The sequence below is a fragment of the Ahaetulla prasina genome, chromosome 8 (genome assembly GCF_028640845.1).
Source record: "Ahaetulla prasina isolate Xishuangbanna chromosome 8, ASM2864084v1, whole genome shotgun sequence".
NCBI lineage: Eukaryota > Metazoa > Chordata > Lepidosauria > Squamata > Colubridae > Ahaetulla > Ahaetulla prasina.
Genome location: NC_080546.1, coordinates 33,418,858 through 33,438,080, shown reverse-complemented (window position 1 = coordinate 33,438,080; position 19,223 = coordinate 33,418,858). Strand labels below are relative to the sequence as shown.

The 19,223-nt window shown below is 44.0% G+C and overlaps 1 protein-coding gene across 3 annotated transcripts in view; it reads left to right on the top strand.

Annotated features, from left to right (window-relative positions):
* Window positions 1-422: 422 nt before the first annotated feature.
* DCLK2 (doublecortin like kinase 2) overlaps window positions 423-19,223 on the top strand; it is a 77,179-nt gene continuing 58,378 nt past the window's right edge. For 2 of the 3 annotated variants that reach the window (XR_009156399.1, XM_058193742.1), the window contains exon 1: window positions 424-2,853. Coding sequence is in view for 1 of the 3 variants with exons in the window: in XM_058193742.1 (XP_058049725.1) it covers window positions 2,430-2,853 (424 nt within the window). In the remaining 2 variants the exon portion in view is untranslated. Of the gene's footprint in view, window positions 2,854-19,223 lie in introns of all 3 variants that reach the window. The other variant, XR_009156398.1, reaches the window with a different exon arrangement.

Sequence of the window (19,223 nt, the reverse complement as noted above, 5' to 3'; positions counted from 1 at the left end):
CACATGCGAAACCATTCCCCCTACCACTGAAACTGCAAAAACCACTGGTGTCACTGATGGTCTGTGGAATCAAAAAGGTTGGGGACTCCTGTCATAAGGAGTTCCCTTCAGTAAAAATGGAATAATATTCTAAATAATAACATGTTTTTTTTTATACTTATAGTGCTAAATGTTGCTCAGTGGCAATTTCTATTAGAAGTATTTGACTCTAGTGCTCAGATGATTATCTTGAATTGTTGTTCACGGCCATTCTCATATATAACATTAACCAGATTTTTCTTTCAAGAAAAATAACAGTATTTTATGTATATTTATACTGGACAAGTTTTACTTTTTAATTGTAAATTAATAAAAACAATAAATAAAATATGTTACATGTAAATAAGCAGAATGTTACAGTAATAACAATAACTTCTAGGTCAAGTTATTAGATAGCTGAAGTTTGAAATGTTCAAATACCTTTTGCCAAATAACATGGTAAACAAAGCAAAGATGGGCAAAGAAATACAAAAAATGATAACATATTTTAACATGACATGTGGCAAGAGTCTGCAGATATACAAAATAAATGAAAGCTCAATAATGCATTATGACAGAATATTTCCTGACATACATAGCATGTAACAGGAACGAAACTGATTAATGGAAAGTAAGGTAAAAGTAAAGGTTCCCCTCGCACATATGTGCTACTTGTTCCTAAATGTAGGGGGCGATGCTCATTCTCTGTTTCAAAGCTGAAGAGCCAGCACTGTCCGAAGACATCTCCGTGAACATGTGGCCGGCATGATTAAATGGCAAAGGCGCACGGAACGTTGTTACCTTCCTACCAAAGTGGCCCCTATTTTTCTACTTGCATTTTTTACATGCTTCCGAACTGCTAGGTCGGCAGAAGCTGGGACAAATAACGGGAGCTCACCTCTTTACGCAGCACTAGGGATTCGAACCGCTGAACTGCTGACCTTTCGATCGACAAGCTCAGCATCTTAGCCACTAAGCCACCACTAATGGAAAGTACACATAGTTAAACTCTTCTCTGTTCGTGTAGTAAATTCATATTAGAGGTTTTTAAAATAATTGTTGTTGTTATTGCCGAATCTATCATCATGATCTGTTGAACATCCTTGGTTGAATTTGCACATTAGACAAATCCTTGTCTTGTTCATGCAGTAAGTTCAGACAAGGTTGTTTTTTTTAAAATTATTTTTGTTGTTATTGTTGAATCTTATCATCATGATCTGGTGCACATCCTGGGTGAATTTGCGCATTAGGCAAGCCAGTTCCCATGGATTATTAGGGTGACAAGGCAAACACAGCCCTGATTATGGAGCTCTTAGTAGAAGCCAAGTTATTTTAGGACCCAGCAGCAATTTTTGCCACTCTCCCTTACACACTGCACCGCTATTAAGTGTACAACTGGCCGGGTCATCCCCGTCGCTTGCTCCTTCTTGTTGGAGCCCTCTGCGCCTGGCTTCCGAAGCGTTTGCAGGCACAGGGAAAGCCTGTTTCCTCCCCATCCTGAACCAGCAGCTTTCCTTTGCGGAGGGGCGCTCGCGGCGGTATAGCCGGCAGCGAAATCTCCCCGGCCCAGTTTAGGGCCGCCGGCTGAGTCTGCATGCGCCTGCGCGGCCGCGCCACTACCGAGACGAAAGAGGGACTTGGAGAGCTCCGGCTTGGGTCTTTCCGTTACTTTGACGCGCCAAAGCCTCCTTCGCCTCGCCTTCTCCCGCCGTTATCTTAGCGCGGTGCAGCAGCCTTGGCCGAGACTCCGGCTAGAATTCGGGTCCTCCCTCGGGGGGCGGGGCCACGGAAAGACCGCGGCGTCCCCACCTCCTTTCTCGGTAGCTCCAAGGAGAGAACGGGATTACTGCACGGGGAAGCCGCCAGCCTCATCTTCTCTGCTTCGGGCTTAAAACTGGATGGAAGCCGCCCGGGGGCTTGGCGGGGAACCTCAGCAGCTAATAACGGGAATCCCTCACCGGGTGCTGCCGCCCGCCTGCGGTTCTTGCTGCTGCCCGCGGGCTGCGAGATGCTGAGCTGCGGCTCCAAGAAAGCGCTCGGGGCCCCCGGTTCGGTGCTTGCGCGCGCCTGAGGCGAGAAGGACGACGACCTGCCGTCTCCTAATGGACACGAGAGTCCCGGGCACAGCTCGGGGCTGCTGCTGCTGCATCTTCGGGGGAAAGGTCGTGTGAACGCCGAGAGCCGCAGAGGGACCCAACGCTGCTGCCTTCGTATGGGTGGAATGCTGGGCGGGCTACCCATTCCGGGTCGTCTCGTTGGGCAGGGGGCTTAAGAGGTGGCTTTTAGGGTTGTTATTTTTGTTCTTAATTATTCTTATTATCCCGAGTTTCATTTGGAAAGCCGAGGGGTGTGTGAGTGCGAGTGTGTGTGGTGTGTGAGTGTGTGTGGTGCAGGCGACTACAAGCCCGTCCATGGCCAACCCGCGGCGGTGCATTGAGCTGGAGCATTTCGAGGAGCGAGACAAAAGGCAGCAGCGCTCGGGCTCCCGCCGGGGAGGGGGCAGCTCCACTTGTAGCAGCAGCTCGGGGCCCAAAGGCAACGGGCTCATCCCCAGCCCCGCGCACAGCGCCCACTGCAGCTTCTACCGCACGCGCACCCTCCAGGCCCTCAGCTCGGAGAAGAAAGCCAAAAAGGCGCGCTTCTACCGCAACGGGGACAAGTACTTCAAGGGCTTGGTCTACCCCATTTCCAGTGACCGTTTCCGCTCCTTCGACGCCCTCCTGGTCGAGCTCACCAGGTCTCTGTCCGACAACGTCAACCTGCCTCAGGGCGTCCGGGCCATCTATACCGTCGATGGCAGCCGAAAGCTCACCAGCCTCGAAGAACTGGTGGATGGTAAGGAAAGCCTACGCCTTATTAGTTTGCCTGTATTGCGGTCTTCTTCGGACACAAGCGCTGAGCTGTGGGGAAGCCGCTCCGGGGTGGGCGTGTTTAGTAGTGTAGCCTAAGCGGCTATCAAGGGCGTTTTCACCAGTTGGGATTCGCACAGATCTGTCCATATTACCCACAATTCTTAAATGATGTCACCCTGTTTCAGCTGATTCGCATTGCTTAGTTCAAGCAGACTATTCTAACGGGGAACAACATCCCTGCATATGTGTGGAGGCTGCCTCGGTTTCCGATGAAGAACATTTGCGCTATTTTATTGGGCAGGGGAATCTTTGAAGCTCGAAATGTGGATACTAGCAGGCTGCTGTCATTGGGCTGTTCCAAAATGCAGATTGGTTTTTGTTTAAAACATGATCTGGCTTTTCCCATCTGCCTATAAATAGCTTGAGACAGGGTTAAAAAGAAACCTGAGTGATGTTTACAAAAAAGAGTCACAATGTTGTGGTAAATAAAAATTATTGATTTGACAAATATTTAGCGGTTTCAAACCCTTGATTTTCAATGCTGGGGCACCTGGCCTATAGAATTAACATTTGCAGGTTGCAAATCAAATATTAAAACTGTGGGATTAATTTCATAATGGATTAGTTTGAATTTGTAAATATATTTCTACTGGACCAGCTAAAACAGCTCCAGACTGTCTGAGATTGGTTATTATACAGAGAAATGATAATTGACTATATAACATCTAATGCATAAAACTAAAAGTTTCTGGGTTTGTTTTCATATCCCTGTTTTATGGTTAAAAAAAATGACGGTTATAAGATGCTATTTTAAAGATTGAAATGATTAATCTTTCCAGGTATCTTCCATGGACAAGTATAATCAAAATAACTTAGTTTTCTAGAACTTTCTGTTAACCTGTTACTTCGACTCATTCAGTGTCCATAATACTTCTTGGAGATTATTTTAATGATTAGCTTTACATACCTGTGCTTTTGAAATATCAATTTGTTATCCATACATATCTGTTACAATAAGCATGCATTCAATGAATTTTTAGATTTTTCCCTTTTTATGATTATATATGTTTTTGTTGATTGCATGACATGAATCTATTCTAGAATATTGCAGGATTTGCACCTTTTTCTTAATGAACAGCAGCAGTTCTCAACCTTTTCTTCATCACGGACCCCCTTCAAATATCTTTTCTGACTATGGCCACAGACCCCCAAGACTTAACTCAAGATTTAAATCATAACATTCCTTTAAGTCTTCATGGATCCCTGTGACAACATCATGCCCCCCCCCAGGGGCTAGCAGACCACAGGTTGAGAACCGCTGGTGTACAAGATTTCTTGGCTGATAACTAATTATTTCATTTACACAATACTTCAGTGTGAAGTGTGAAATGCTATCACATTCAGGGATCATGTTGTCAAACTCCAGTTAGAATTGTTTATTCAAATAAGCAGTATCTTCTTGTCTAATTCCTATTACCAAATATATTTGTTTAAGGCCACCTGACTATGTGACCTACTTCAGTAATTCAAATAAATGGAGAACATTATCCCTTTAATTCTATTACCTCCTGGGGAAATGCTAAACTTTAGCATTGAAGGTAACTAAGAAGCTAGTATGAGTAAATATATGGATGAGACTGTATTCATAAATTGATAGGAATAACACAATCTGATTTTTCTTAATAAAAAAATCTATGTGTATTCAATTCCTGTATTCCAGTTTCAATCTGAGACACCATTTTGCAAACATTTAATACCAATTTAGACATATATAATTCTAGAACTCTGAGAAAACAAATTTAAAAATCAAGATCAATCAATTAAAACTAAATGAATATTTAGGTAGAGAATGCAGAACTAATCTGTAAGAATTGTGTACATTTTTGTTATCTTAAATGTTATTTTGTATTTACATTTTTTTTAAAAAAATTGTATGAAAATGTATAATCCTCAGTACAGATGCTTGATATTTATTTAGGTGTGTTTAAATAAATAATCTGGAGCCCTAATCCAACTCCTTCAGGCTGTAAAGTTGTACATTTCCTGCTAGGTGTCTGGAGGAAATACCCTTCTGTCAACTGATATTGTTTTCCCACTTCTACTTTATAAATACTTTATAACTACTATACAGTTGCAATGTATTATCTAGATATTGCATATTAAGTGGTGTCTTAACAATTAATACATTTGTGTAGCCAAAGCTTGTGGTTTTACATGACACCAGCAAGATAAAGTAAAATAGCAATGATGGCAGCTTTACCACATCTAATAGTATAATAATTTTATACAGGTTCGCACAAGGAGTGCAGCTGATAGATTGATTATGTTTATATACATAATCTTCATAATCAAACTGAAATCAACTACTCTATTTTACACTTGATCTCAGCCAAAACGCTGAGAACAAGATACTCTCTTTTAAAACTCGCCCAATTGTTTCCAAATGCTCCCTTCTTCAAATGTAAGGAAATGATTTAATCATCATATCACTAAGGTTGAAAACTACAGGTTATCTTCAATTTATGATCACAATTGACACCAGAATTTTGATTGTAAGCCGTTGTGGTTGTAAGTCAAATTATCATGTGATCAGACTCTATTTTACTGCTGTTTTTATGATGGATGTTAAATCACTGCATCTGTTAGTGAATCGTATGATCGTAAGTCTAAAACTACCTTTTCAATGGATGTTTTGGTTGGAAAAATGTCTCAAAATGTGGTCACGTGACTATAAGATGCTACAGCTGCTCGTATATGTGAGCTGGTTACCAAGTGCCCAAAATGGCAGTCACACCTTTAAAGTTAAATTATAAGTAACTTTTTTCAAGTCCATTATAACTTCAAACAATTGCTAAGTGATATGTCATAACTACTATGAGAACTAGTCATGTGGTCAAAAAGATTACTTGTGTGGTCAAAAAGACTCCTGAGGACTACAAAAGCAGTTTTGGTCATCGCAGATTGTCAGTTCTTGTTTTAGAATACTGCAGATGGAAATGTTTTAAAAGGAAAACTGTTATGATTTATCCTTGTGTCATAAGATGTAATATTGCATAGCTTCATTTTATTTTATTTATTTATTTATTTTATTAAATTTTTATACCGCCCTTCTCCCGAAGGATTCAGGGCGGTGTACAGCCAGAAATAAAATACAAGATATATACAATTAAAAGAAATTAAAATGTAGCAATTACTAAACGGCTGATAGTTAAAAATGAATTTAAAATTTAAAATATTAATAAAACCCCAATATAAAATCAAACTATTATGCCAGTCCCGCTTGAGTAAATAAATATGTTTTTAGCTCACGACGGAAGGTCCGAAGATCAGGCACTTGACGTAGGCCAGGGGGGAGTTCATTCCAGAGCGTCGATGCTCCCACAGAGAAGGCCCTACTCCTGGGGGCCGCCAGCCGACATTGTTTGGCGGACGGCACCCTGAGGAGACCCTCTCTGTGAGAGCGTACGGGTCGGTGGGAGGCATACGGTAACAGCAGGCGGTCTCGTAAGTACCCGGGTCCTAAGCCATGGAGCGCTTTAAAGGTGGTAACCAGAATCTTGAAGCGCACCCGAAAGACCACAGGAAGCCAGTGCAGACTACGGAGCAGTGGTGTTACGTGGGAGCCACGAGCGGCTCCCATTACTACTCGCGCAGCTGCATTCTGGACTAACTGCAGCCTCCGGGTGCACCTCAAGGGCAGCCCCATGTAGAGAGCATTGCAGTAATCCAGCCGAGATGTAACCAGAGCATGAGTGACTGTGCATAGGGCATCCCGGTCAAGGAAGGAACGCAACTGGCGGACCAAGCGAACTTGGTAAAAGGCCTTCCTGGAGACGGCTGCCAGATGTTCATCAAAGGACAGCCGACCATCCAGGAGGACGCCCAAGTTGCGAACCACCTCCTTTGGGGCCACTAACTGCTCAACAGTCAGCTGCGGGTGCAGCTGACTGTACCGGGGTGCCGGCATCCACAGCCACTCCGTCTTGGAGGGATTGAGCTTGAGTCTGTTTCTTCCCATCCAGACCCATACAGCTTCCAGGCACTGGGACAGCACTTTGACCGCTTCGTTGGGGTGGTCCGGGGTGGAAAAGTACAGCTGAGTATCATCAGCGTACAGATGATAACTCACCCCGAAACCACTGATGACCTCACCCAGCGGCTTCATATAGATGTTGAACAGGGTAGGCGAGAGAATCGACCCCTGAGGTACTCCACAAGTGAGGCACCTCAAGGACGACCTCTGCCCCCCTGTCAACACCGTCTGCGACTGGTCGGAGAGATAGGAGGAGAACCACCGATAAACGGTGCCTCCCACTCCCAATCCCTCCAACCGGCGCAGCAGGATACCATGGTCGATGGTATCAAAAGCCGCTGAGAGATCTAATAGGACCAAGGCAGAGGAGCAACCCCTGTCCTTGGCCCTCCAGAGGTCATCCACCAACGCAACCAAAGCAGTCTCCGTGCTGTAGCCGGGTCGGAAGCCGGACTGGAACGGGTCTAGATAGACAGCTTCCTCCAGGTGCCGGGGGAGCTGCCATGCAACCACACTCTCTACAACCTTTGCCAGAAAGCGAAGGTTGGAGACTGGACGGTAATTTCCCAAAATAGCTGGGTCCAGGGAAGGCTTCTTCAGGAGAGGTCTCACCACCGCCTCTTTCAAGGCGGTGGGGAAGACCCCTTCAACCAAAGAAGCATTTATAATCCCCTGGAGCCAGCCTCGTGTCACTTCCTGAGCAGCCAGCACTAACCAGGAAGGACACGGGTCCAGTAAACATGTAGTTGCATGCAACCTCCCCAGCAACCTGTCCACGTCCTCGAGAGCCACAGAATCAAACTCATCCCAAATAACCTCAACAAGACGTGTCTCCGCCATCTCGGCTGGATCATCGCAATCATGGTCCAAGCCATCACGAAGCTGAACGATTTTATCATATAGATAACCGTTAAACTCCTCAGCTCGTCCCCGTAGGGGGTCATCCCGTCCCTCCTGTTGAAGTAGGGAATGGGTCACCCGAAACAGGGCGGCCGGGCGGTTATCTGCCGATGCAATGAGGGTGGAAACGAGAATCTTGAAGCGCACCGAAAGACCACAGGAAGCCAGTGCAGACTACGGAGCAGTGGTGTTACGGGGGAGCCACGCGCCGCTCCCATTACTACTCGCGCAGCTGCATTCTGGACTAACTGCAGCCTCCGGGTGCACCTCAAGGGCAGCCCCAGGTAGAGAGCATTGCAGTAATCTAGCCAAGACGTAACCAGAGCATGAGTGACTGTGCATAGGGCATCCCGGTCAAGGAAGGACGAACTGGCGGACCAAGCGAACTTGGTAAAGGCCCTCCTGGAGACGGCCGCCAGATGTTCATCAAAGGACAGCCGCCCATCCAGGAGGACGCCCAAGTTGCGAACCACCTCCTTTGGGGCCACTAACTGCTCAACAGTCAGCTGCGGGTGCAGCTGACTGTACCGGGTGCCGCATCCACAGCCACTCCGCCTTGGAGGATTGAGCTTGAGTCTGTTTCTCCCATCCAGACCCATACAGCTTCCAGGCACCGGGACAGCACTTTGACCGCTTCGTTGGGGTGGTCCGGGTGGAAAAGTACAGCTGAGTATCATCAGCGACAGATGATAACTCACCCGAAACCACTGATGACCTCACCCAGCGGCTTCATATAGATGTTGAACAGGGTAGGCGAGAGAATCGACCTCTGAGGTACTCCACAAGTGAGGCACCTCAAGGACGACCTCTGCCCCCCTGTCAACACTGCTCATGCGACTGGTCGGAGAGATAGGAGGAGAACCACCGATAAACGGTGCCTCCCACTCCCAATCCTCCAACCGCGCAGCAGGATACCATGGTCGATGGTATCAAAAGCCGCTGAGAGATCTAATAGGACCAAGGCAGGGGAGCAACCCCTGTCCCTGTCCCTCCAGAGGTCATCCACCAACGCGACCAAAGTAGTCTCCGTGCTGTAGCCGGGCCGGAAGCCGGACTGGAACGGGTCTAGATAGACAGCTTCCTCCAGGTGCCGGGGGAGCTGCCATGCAACCACACTCTCTACAACCTTCGCCACAAAGCGAAGTTTGGAGACTGGACGGTAATTTCCCAAAATAGCTGGGTCCAGGGAAGGCTTCTTCAGGAGAGGTCTCACCACCGCCTCTTTCAAGGCGGCGGGGAAAACCCCTCCACCAAAGAAGCATTTATAATCCCCTGGAGCCAGCCTCGTGTCACTTCCTGAGCAGCCAGCACTAACCAGGAAGGACACGGGTCCAGTAAACATGTAGTTGCATGCAACCTCCCAGCAACCTGTCCACGCCCCTCGAGAGCCACAGAATCAAACTCATCCCAAATAACCTCAACAAGACGTGTCTCCACCATCTCGGCTGGATCATCGCAATCATGGTCCAAGCCATCACGAAGCTGAACGATTTTATCATATAGATAACCGTTAAACTCCTCAGCTCGTCCCCGTAGGGGGTCATCCCGTCCCTCCTGTTGAAGGAGGGAACGGGTCACCCGAAACAGGGCGGCCGGGCGGTTATCTGCCGATGCAATGAGGGTGGAAACGTAGAGACGCTTCGCCTCCCTCATTGCCACTAGGTAGGTCTTAGTAAAAGACCTCACTAGTGTCCGATCAGTCTCGGAACGGCTGGACCTCCAAATACTCTCTAGGCGTCTTCTCCGGCGTTTCATCTCTCTCAGCTCCTCGGAAAACCAGGGAGCCAATTGAGATCTACGCCGGGTCAGAGGCCGCAAAGGCACGACACGGTCCAAAGCCCCAGCCGCGGCCCGTTCCCAAGCCGCAACCAGTTCTTCAGTCGTGCCGTGGGTAAGATCCTCAGGAAACGGCCCAAGCTCCGTCAGGAACCTCTCCGGGTCCATCAGGCGCCTGGGACGGAACCAACGTATTGGCTCCGTCTCCCTGCGGCGGGGAGCGGCGGTCCGAAAGTCTAGGCGAAGAAGGAAATGATCTGACCATGACACCGGTTCTTTCACTATATCTCCTAAATCCAGATCATTTACCCACTGACCAGAGATAAAAATCAAGTCTAGCGCGCCTCCCCCAATGTGTGTAGGGCCATCAGTTACTTGAATCAGGTCCAAGGCGGTCATGGAGGCCTGGAACTCCTGAACCACCGTTGATGACAAGCCGGCCGATGGCAGGTTGAAATCTCCCAAGACCAAAAGTCTGGGAATCTCAACCGCCACGCCAGCAAGCACCTCTAGTAGCTCAGGTAGGGCTGTAGTCACGCAGCAAGGAGCCAGGTACGTGATCAACAGCCCCATCTGATTCCGATGGCCCCACTTCACAAGGAGGGATTCACAACCAGCTATCTGAGGTACAGTGGACTCCCTCGGCTCCAGACTCTCTTTAATCACAACCGCCACCCCCCCACCCCTACCTTGGGCCCTCGGCTGATGGAATGCACGGAAACCCGGAGGGCACAGTTCAACCAGGGGTACACCCCCCTCTGTGCCCAACCAGGTCTCCGTAACGCCCATAATGTCCGCGGACTCCCTCTGAATAAGATCACGAATCAGGGGAGCCTTGTTAACCACGGACCGGGCATTGCAAAGCATCAGCCGAAGACCCAAGCTCTGAGGGTCTTGACCATCCGGGGAACGAGTGAGGACTGAGGGGCCGGAGCACGTGATCGCTTTTAAACATCGAACACGTGCTCCCGAAGAATGATGTGGCCCCCTGCCTCCGCCATATCTGCCTCTCCCACTTACCGTACAGATGGAATAACATTCTCTGCTCTGTACATTCCCCTCCCCCCCTGTCTTCATGAATAGAAAGTTTGAACAGTGAGTGTATACAAAGGTATTTATGATAGCGGCAGAGTGCAATTGTTGAACACAACTTCCAAGTAATATTTGAAAATGATCACATAACAGAAAAACATTGGATTTGAGTGTTTCACCTGTCATGATTCATTAATGCTTTACTGCCCCAGTGAAACATTAGCAGCAAAATCACCTTAAGATATATATTGTTCAAGAAGGCCCAATACATTATATAGAAAATTAAATATACTCCTCTTTAAGGAGGAATATAACCATGAAGAAGAGGTGTGATGTCTCAGCTGTTAAAGGTGCTGAGCTTATCAGTTGCTCAGCTGCATGATGGGGTGAGCTCCCATTCCTTGCACCAGCTCCTGTCCATCTAGCAGTTTGAAGGCATGAAAATGTGAGTAGATAAATAGGTACCACTTCACATGTGCCTCGGTGTATAATCATGCTGGCCCATGATCATGGAAATGTCTTTGGACAATTCTGACTTCCTCAGCTAAGAAACTGAGATAAGCACCATTCATTAGAGTCAGACTCAACTGGACAGTGGAAACCTTTACCTTAATAACTACAAAGAGCTGTTTATCTGTTTAAAAAAGCTTGCAAAATTCAGTAGGGGAGTGAGTTCAACCCTGTCATGTCTAGCTATGGCCAGAGAAATGTTGTCTGAAAATCTCTGAACATTGTTATACCTGTGTTTTACTGGGCTAGATGGATTAGAGGACCAATTTCAGAGAACATATAAGTTTTAAAAATTCTCTAATTGGCTTTTTATAAAACTGTTTTCTCAGAATTATTGCTTAGCACTTGTAAGGGCACGCTATAAAATTAATTTTAGCCCACATTGTTGTAGTCTGGGAAATCAGTCAAAAGAGGTAGGTTGGAAACAATAACTGTTGTTTTAAAAAGTTACTGTTAAATAAAAAAAAAACAATTGCTACATTAGTTGATCACAAACTCTTAAACATTGTAGCAACTTAAAGACTAGCAGCCTTATTATGATGTAAAGTATCTGAATTATGTGTTACAAATGTATCTGTGATTGAGAGAGAGATGCAAGACAGAAGCAGCTATCTTATGTGATCATTTAGAAAACTGATAATAATATATATGCATTGATGAACTGAGATACTATATGTGTGTGTGTGTGTGTATAATACACACATACACACACTCTGCATACATGATTGTAAAAATAAGTCCTTTGTCGTCATTTCTACAGTGGAATCTTTTGTTTCATAGTTACTTATTTCTTTCATGAGGAAAACTTGCCCTTGCTGTGCCTTTGTTCAAAAATGGGTATTTTAAAGTTAACAACAGACCGTCTAGCTCAGTGATGGCTATCCTTTTCCGGACCGAGTGCCCAAAGCGTGCGCGCTCCCGAACCCGCCAAATGCAATGTGTGCATGCCCCCGCTTGTGTCCCACCCCACACACATGCATGTGCATGCCCCTTGCACATGCCCCACCCCCAGCGCATGCATGCCCATTCTCCCACAGGCACACACCCCATGCATGCGTGGCAGAGACCTGAAGACCAGCTGGCCAGCAGGAGGTGTGCACACACGTGTGGCAGAGCTGAACTGGAGCAACGGCTCGCATGCCCATAGAGAGGGCGCTGCATGCCACCTCTGGCACACATGCCATAGGTTCGCCATCATAGCTCTAGCTTTTTGAAAATTGTCATATTTTTGTTTGGATTTAGTTTCTTTTTTTACAAAAAGAATAATAGACTATTACCAGCAAAGGATGGCATTAATACCAGTGAGACAAGATAATCTCACAGGTCTGCTAGTATATACATTTATTACTATTGAGTAATCTGCAATTAAATTTATAGTTTAAGAATGGGGAAAGTTTAATAATTCAAAAATTATTAAGGTAGTGCCTAAGAATAGCAATAGCACTTAGACTTATATGCCGCTTCATAGTTCTTTACAGCCCTCTCTAGGTGCTTTACAGAGTCAGCATATTGTCTCCAATAATCTGGGTCCTCATTTTGTAACACAGGAAGTTCCAAGAATGTTGGAAGTTCCAAGCAAAGTGGGTTATTTTTTTAAAATTGGGGTGTTTAGATACAATAAAGTTAAACTTCTCAAATATAGAGGGAGTCCTTTAAGGTTTTGCTCTGAGGGCTCCAGTCACGGTTGATGATTTCTTTTTCCACAAATGCTCAATTTTGATCTGCATGTCCCAGGATTTGGTATTATTAAGAACAGAATATGAATTCATAATTCTATAGATTGCATGTTTAGATCCTGTAATAAATTGTCATAAATGATATTAAGGTGGAGCTGACACCTTTGGTCAGATTTAGTTTCTTCCTGCCCATAATGGGTTCTCTTGGGTCAGTACGTGGATTCTAGCAAGCTGTAGATATCTGTGCAGTAGACGACACCCTCAACCTTTTAGGCACTAGGGGCCGGTTCTGTAGAGAGAGTTTTTCGCGGATTGGAGGGGACATGGTTTCATGTGTTGCCTGCATCCTGCAAATGAGTTTCACTTGTTTGCACAGCCTGGGGTGCTAATCCATGAAGCAAGGTTTGGAGACTCCTATTTTAGACAGCAGACTGTCTTAGTGGCAGCTGGATGCATACACTTTTTTTGGTAATAAGTAACAATAAATGTTTTTGTGTCCAATACCTAGTTCCAAAGAAAGATTCAGTATATAGTATAGATTCTATTTTCAAATTAATTGTGAAATAAAAATGGAATTTTACAACAACTTTTATCCATGAACCCAGATAAGATGTAATTATAATAATGAATAAATTGCCTCATGTTGGTAAACATTATGCAATTTATGCAGCAATCTCTGATCTATAAATATTTATCTAAGTCTTAAGGTACCATAAGTTTCCTGGTTCCTAAGGAAGAATTAACCTGATTATGCTAAATATTTTCCCCAAGTATTTTTCCTATTTTAGAAATAATATAGGATATAAATGTATCATTTTTATTTTTATAGATGAAATTTGAAAGTTTGTTAATACTGCTTCAAACTAAACTGAGGGGCTGCACTTAAATTTATTCCAGGGAGTAACTATTTCAGCTGCATAATTTATTTTAAAGAATTAATATCCATTATTTTGAAATCATATCCCACCTTAGGAGTGTAAGACAATACATATTATTTCTGTCTCCACCTAAGCTTTATAATAGACCATTAAACTTTATGGATGAGTCAAAATTTGATTTTCTAGCAGCACCTTATACCACATTTCTCTATAGTTCACATGGTTGCTTTGAAAGAAAACAGAATACAGTTCCGATAGACTTCAGTTACTAAAATAAATGGGGTTTAGTTTGTGTGTAGGAGTGTGAGTTAATTAACATGCGATCACTATAGCAAATTATTTCAGACTGACTCACATTTATTTGCAAAAGTTGGTGTGAAACTTGTTTTTCTAATCTGGTGGCATAAAAGGAGGGAAGACAAAAAACATTCTTGATTTAGAATTGATCAACATACCTACTTAACATTAACTATCTGCCAAAGAAGAAGTTTTATTTATATATACTTTGTAACATTAGGATTAATTTTAGTAACTTAATTATGTGATTCACATTTTCCTTATCTTTATTTCCTTCTTTTACTGTTTCCCAGCTTCTTTTAGTGAAGAATCTTTGCTCCTGTCCTCTATTTTTTTTTTTTTTTGTTCAAAAAGTTTTTATTAGTCAAAAAAGGTTTATACAAATACATATCAGGTATGGTAAATTTTCATTTTTCTTATCTAAAATAAGAATTTTACTCAAATTTTTTAACACATACAACAGCCATAAGGCAAGCAGGTGACACGAAGTAGCAAAGTTTGCAAATTTTAAATACGTAATAAAGAAGAGTCAAGAATAAACAGAATATCGTACAAAAGAGAATAAGGAAAACCAACACAATCCCAAATATCTTTATCACTTCCTAGTTTTGGATCTCAGAACTCTGGGTTCAGCCTGACCCAACTCCAGGGCCGCAACAGCGGCAGCCGCTCAGCCCCATGATCTATAACCTCCCTTCTTCAATTCCTGGGTCATCTGATTCCAGGAAGGCTTTGTGTTCCTCCACATAGGCCGTAGCCTCCGCAATTGTACTGATTTTTTCGTAATGCCCTCCCGAAAATCATCAATCCTCTGGCATCAGCCATCTGAAGCCCACTCCTTCTGGTACAATTTGCTTGACAAAAATAATATTTCTTTCTTTTTCACGCACCTGTCTGGGAATCTGCCTCAGAATGGCTATCTCCTGCCCCTGTAAATCAGTGCCCCACTCCTATGTTTTCTAAGAATTTCATCTCGCCTCTTCTCACAAATTTGACATGAACCTCTCTGGGAACTGCATGCGTGCGTGCATATTGCTAATTAACTCTATAAACTCGATCCACATCCCAATTCATGAAATCAACACTTCTCCCAAGAAATTCTCCCAACAATTTAGTCACAACATCTCTCAAGTCTTCTTGGTCCACTTCTTCCAAATTTTGAAACCTAAGGAAATAAGACATTTTATCCATCTGTAGTCCAAGCACAGCATTGCCTGTCGTCTCCTCTCTTTTCTGCACTGCCGCATTTCACCCTCAGACCTTCCACTTTCTGCTTGTTTTCTGCTGAGACTTGTTGAGTATCCTTTAAATCCTTTTGGATAGTCACAATTTCTTCTCTTATTTCCGTTTGGCCTCTTTGCAAATCATCCAGTTTCTTGTCCATATTGGATAACTTTTCCAGAATTCTCTCCATCTCTCCAGCAGTTGGTCTCTGACCTTTTGCCATTTGAAAAAAAGAATCAAAATCCTCAGGCAAGCACAGTATCCTTGTAATTTCCTCCGGATCCACCAGGGGCACTCACAGGAGCAACGAGTCCAGAGTACAGTTAGTCAACCAGGAAGCCGAAGGAAGTGATGTCATCAAAATTCTCATAGTGAAGGCGGAAGCTGGGCGCCACCACTGTTCCCCAGAAGGAGGGGGCCTCAAACCTTCCCTCCTAAATTTCTTCATCAGCTCTTCTCTCGTGAGCTGGACAAAAGGCGTAATCTTCTTATTTTAAGTTCTCCTCTCTCCAAAATAACTCGTGCTCCTTCCAACCGCAGGGGAGAGAAAACCCCCCCGCACTCCGGAGCACTCCACTCACGTTTACCGATATTCCCTTCCCTTCTCCTCCTCAATTCTACTCCGTGCCCTGTTCACCACCAGGCTGCTGCAGTTATAAATCCAATGCCCCGGTGTCACCGGGCACAGCGGCCCAGGCGACGACCAAAATAATGGCCGCGGCCTGTGGCCTCCGAACCCCGCCAAGCCTAGGACGCGCCAGCATCGGTCCCCACAGTCCTGTATGTCGGCTGGGAGACCCCTGGCGAGCCGTCCGTACGGCAGGTGTCCTTTTCGGAACACCTGGCCCCTGAGGGCCTCGGCGGCGGCCGGATTCGGGCGCTGGAGGCAGGAGAAACCTTCCAGACGTCCGTTGCCACTGGATACCGGAAGTCGTCTCGCTCCTGTCCTCTATTTAAATCCCAGGGCAAAGTTAAATTCTCTATTTATTGAATGTCTTCTACTTTTATCAGCCTTACACAAACATTTGTCTGTCTTTGAATGTCCATTATCCCCATAATGCTGGATCTGTTGGAAGCATATGCCCTGGTTTACACTGGTATAGCATTTTATATTCCCAGTAGGCAGTAGGTATCTTATTGGCTTCTGATCAGGAAAATTTCCTATGCCATCTCTTTTTTTTTTTCAGTGTTACTTTGCCAGTCAACACTTGACAACGCCTTGGTCCTTTTCCAATTTCAAACCCTTTTCTGACCTTTTCAGATTTTAATGATGCTAAGTAATCCTTTTTCAAGGGATGCAGCTTTCAGAAACAGAAGATGGCAAAATTAGATAAAATATGCTGACACAATTTCATCCAGTTTTCTTACCATGTATTTCTGGGTTTAACCACTTTCATCCTAACTCTTCTAATCTTGTTCATAATTCTCTCCTTCATGTAAGTTGGCCTGAACATTTGTCAGTACTTCATATATCTATACAATATAGCCCTCTTTTACTCAATTACAGTCAAAGTCTTCTTCTGAAGGGAGCCATGTTTGTGTTCCTAAAGTTTTTCCTGTTAAAACATAGAACTAGCCAAATTATCTACTCTTCCTTAGGCCATTACAAAGAATGATTATGTATTCATCCTATGAAAGTTTGAAGATCCTCAGATATTTAAGGCCTTTATGTCCACTAGTCACAGTTGAATGTTTGTGTGTTTGAGAGGACTGGAGTTTCCCTCAAACAAGCTCCTTCCGTGTCCTGGAATTCCTTCCTTCTTCCTTCTCTCTTTCTAGCCATTCAGATTCTCTCCACAATTTAATCCTCTTTCCTTCTGGCTTTTCTTTTGTCATCTTGCTGCCTAATCATATGTCTCCTTATCTGTAGCCAGGCATCAGATGAAATTGCTTTTCTTTGCGGTGGTACTTAGGATCTGCCTTATCTCCAACCAGTTCTTCCTTTTTCTGCATTTCCAACTGCCTTACACAACCTCTTATATATGGATATGTATCTAGAGAGTGATACTGAAAATATTGACAATCTTTTGTAGAGCTCCAATTCTTCTAGGACCAAACTCCATTTTCCTGGTTCTATTTTTGTTTTCATTGAAGACTAGCATATGATTTGCTTGGGTGCTGTACTGTCTCAATACTGCCCCTAAATGCAAGGGAATATTTTGAGGAAATAGTAGAGGCCAGCAACAAACATATTGTTTTTATCTTCTGCGTTTTCAGGGAGACGTTTATTACAGAAAATTTAATGAACTTGTTGTACTGGCTTCTATCTTACCACTTGTTATTAAGCTTACATTGTTACTTATACTAACAGCTATGCCTGTATCTTATTCTTATAAATCAATGGTAGTCAACCTGGTCCCTACTGCCCACTACTGGGCATTCCAGCTTTCATGGTGGGTGGTAGGGGTTTTGTTTGATACTGAAGCACTTTCCTTTTTTTTTATTTAATTGACATTTTAAAAAATTTCATAGCATTATTTAAAAACATTTTCATTAGGTTTTCATAAAATTCCCCATGAGAATTTAAATTTCTGAAAATATACTATCTGTATCGCCCGCGCATAAGTTTAGTTCATGTTATGTAAGTGAAACTAAATGGCACTATAGTGCGACCACAAACAAAAGAGCCTCATCCCAGAATAGCTCGCGCATCTCCCCCCACACCACCCAGCTGTAACAGACAAACAGAACTTCTAGCCGGCACCCACCCCCCAAACCCAATCCACGATGCGCGAGAGGCATGTGCAGACAATGATACACTTTATAAATCACCATTACTGTGGAACTGGTGGGTGGTTAGAAAATGTTACTACTAACAGAGATACAAAAGTGGGCAGTAAGTATAAAAAGGTTGACTACCCCTGTTATAAATCATCTATAACACTTATGTTGATTGAATTTATACCAAAGTCTTTAGCCATCATTTAACCACATTCAAGTTGACCTCTGTTGCTGTCTTGCTGTTCTGAACCATTGCTGAAGCAGTTTCTCAGCCTGTGCAGAGGTGAGAAAAGCCAAATGTCGGACCAGCTGCTGGAGTGGTGAAGCTGTTGGGCTCCACTTTTCCCTTCACCTTGTTTGCTTCTGGTTTGCTGAACTTTAAGCTTGCGCTTCCTTTACTATCAGTTGCCTGTTGAGCTGACAGCTGCTTCACTCTGTTGGCTACATCTTCTTCCTTTCTTTCTGTTCTCTCACACAACACAAATCTTTCTCCAAACACACCCACGCAGAGATAATCCGGAGCTCTCAGCATTTTCCTTTTATAATTGGAAACCAGGTGCGGTGCATTGCTTTTCCGACTGCTTAAGATCCCAGGGGAGAAAACAAAGGAAGGAACAGGTCATGCTGGCCACTGCAAGGTTTCCTTCCATATCCATGTAGTATTTCTGTCTGCACAATTTCTCTTATAAAAAGGTACTGTGTGAAGTGCTAACTATTCCTGGAAGAAAAATTACACCCAATTCCTCTCCGGGTTTTGGGAGAGGTCTATAATAAACATATGTAATTTGAAATCTCATTTGTAAATATTCATCACATGAGAATCAAATGAAGAGTTGGATGGGCCTTAATCAGGTACATTGAGAAAGAACATTTTTTCTACCAAATAGCCTGTAGTATTGCTTATGTTGACTGAATATAGTGCAGTGATATGGTTAAATAAGGGGGGGGGAAAGGTTGTTTCCAGTTAAGTAACAGACCAAGCCACTTCAGGCTCCAAATTAGTGCTGCGTTGTTCTTGCCAGTGGCTTACTTCCAGTGCTCTGACGGGGCTTAGAGGAAGTGACATTAACAGTGTCATTTATAGGGCAAGTCAGAGAGAATTTTGATAGTGTTTCATTTTTGTGACTTTTATCCCAAGTGGCTGCCCTCCCAGGACAATGACATACAATCTAAGACTTTTGGTTTATATCAGTGTATTTATCTAGGTAACTCTAATCTTTACATTATTATACTGATTCAGCCTTTAGATTCCTTTGAAATGGAAGGAACTTACTAGCAAGAACTGTAAATCCAGCATTTCTGTATT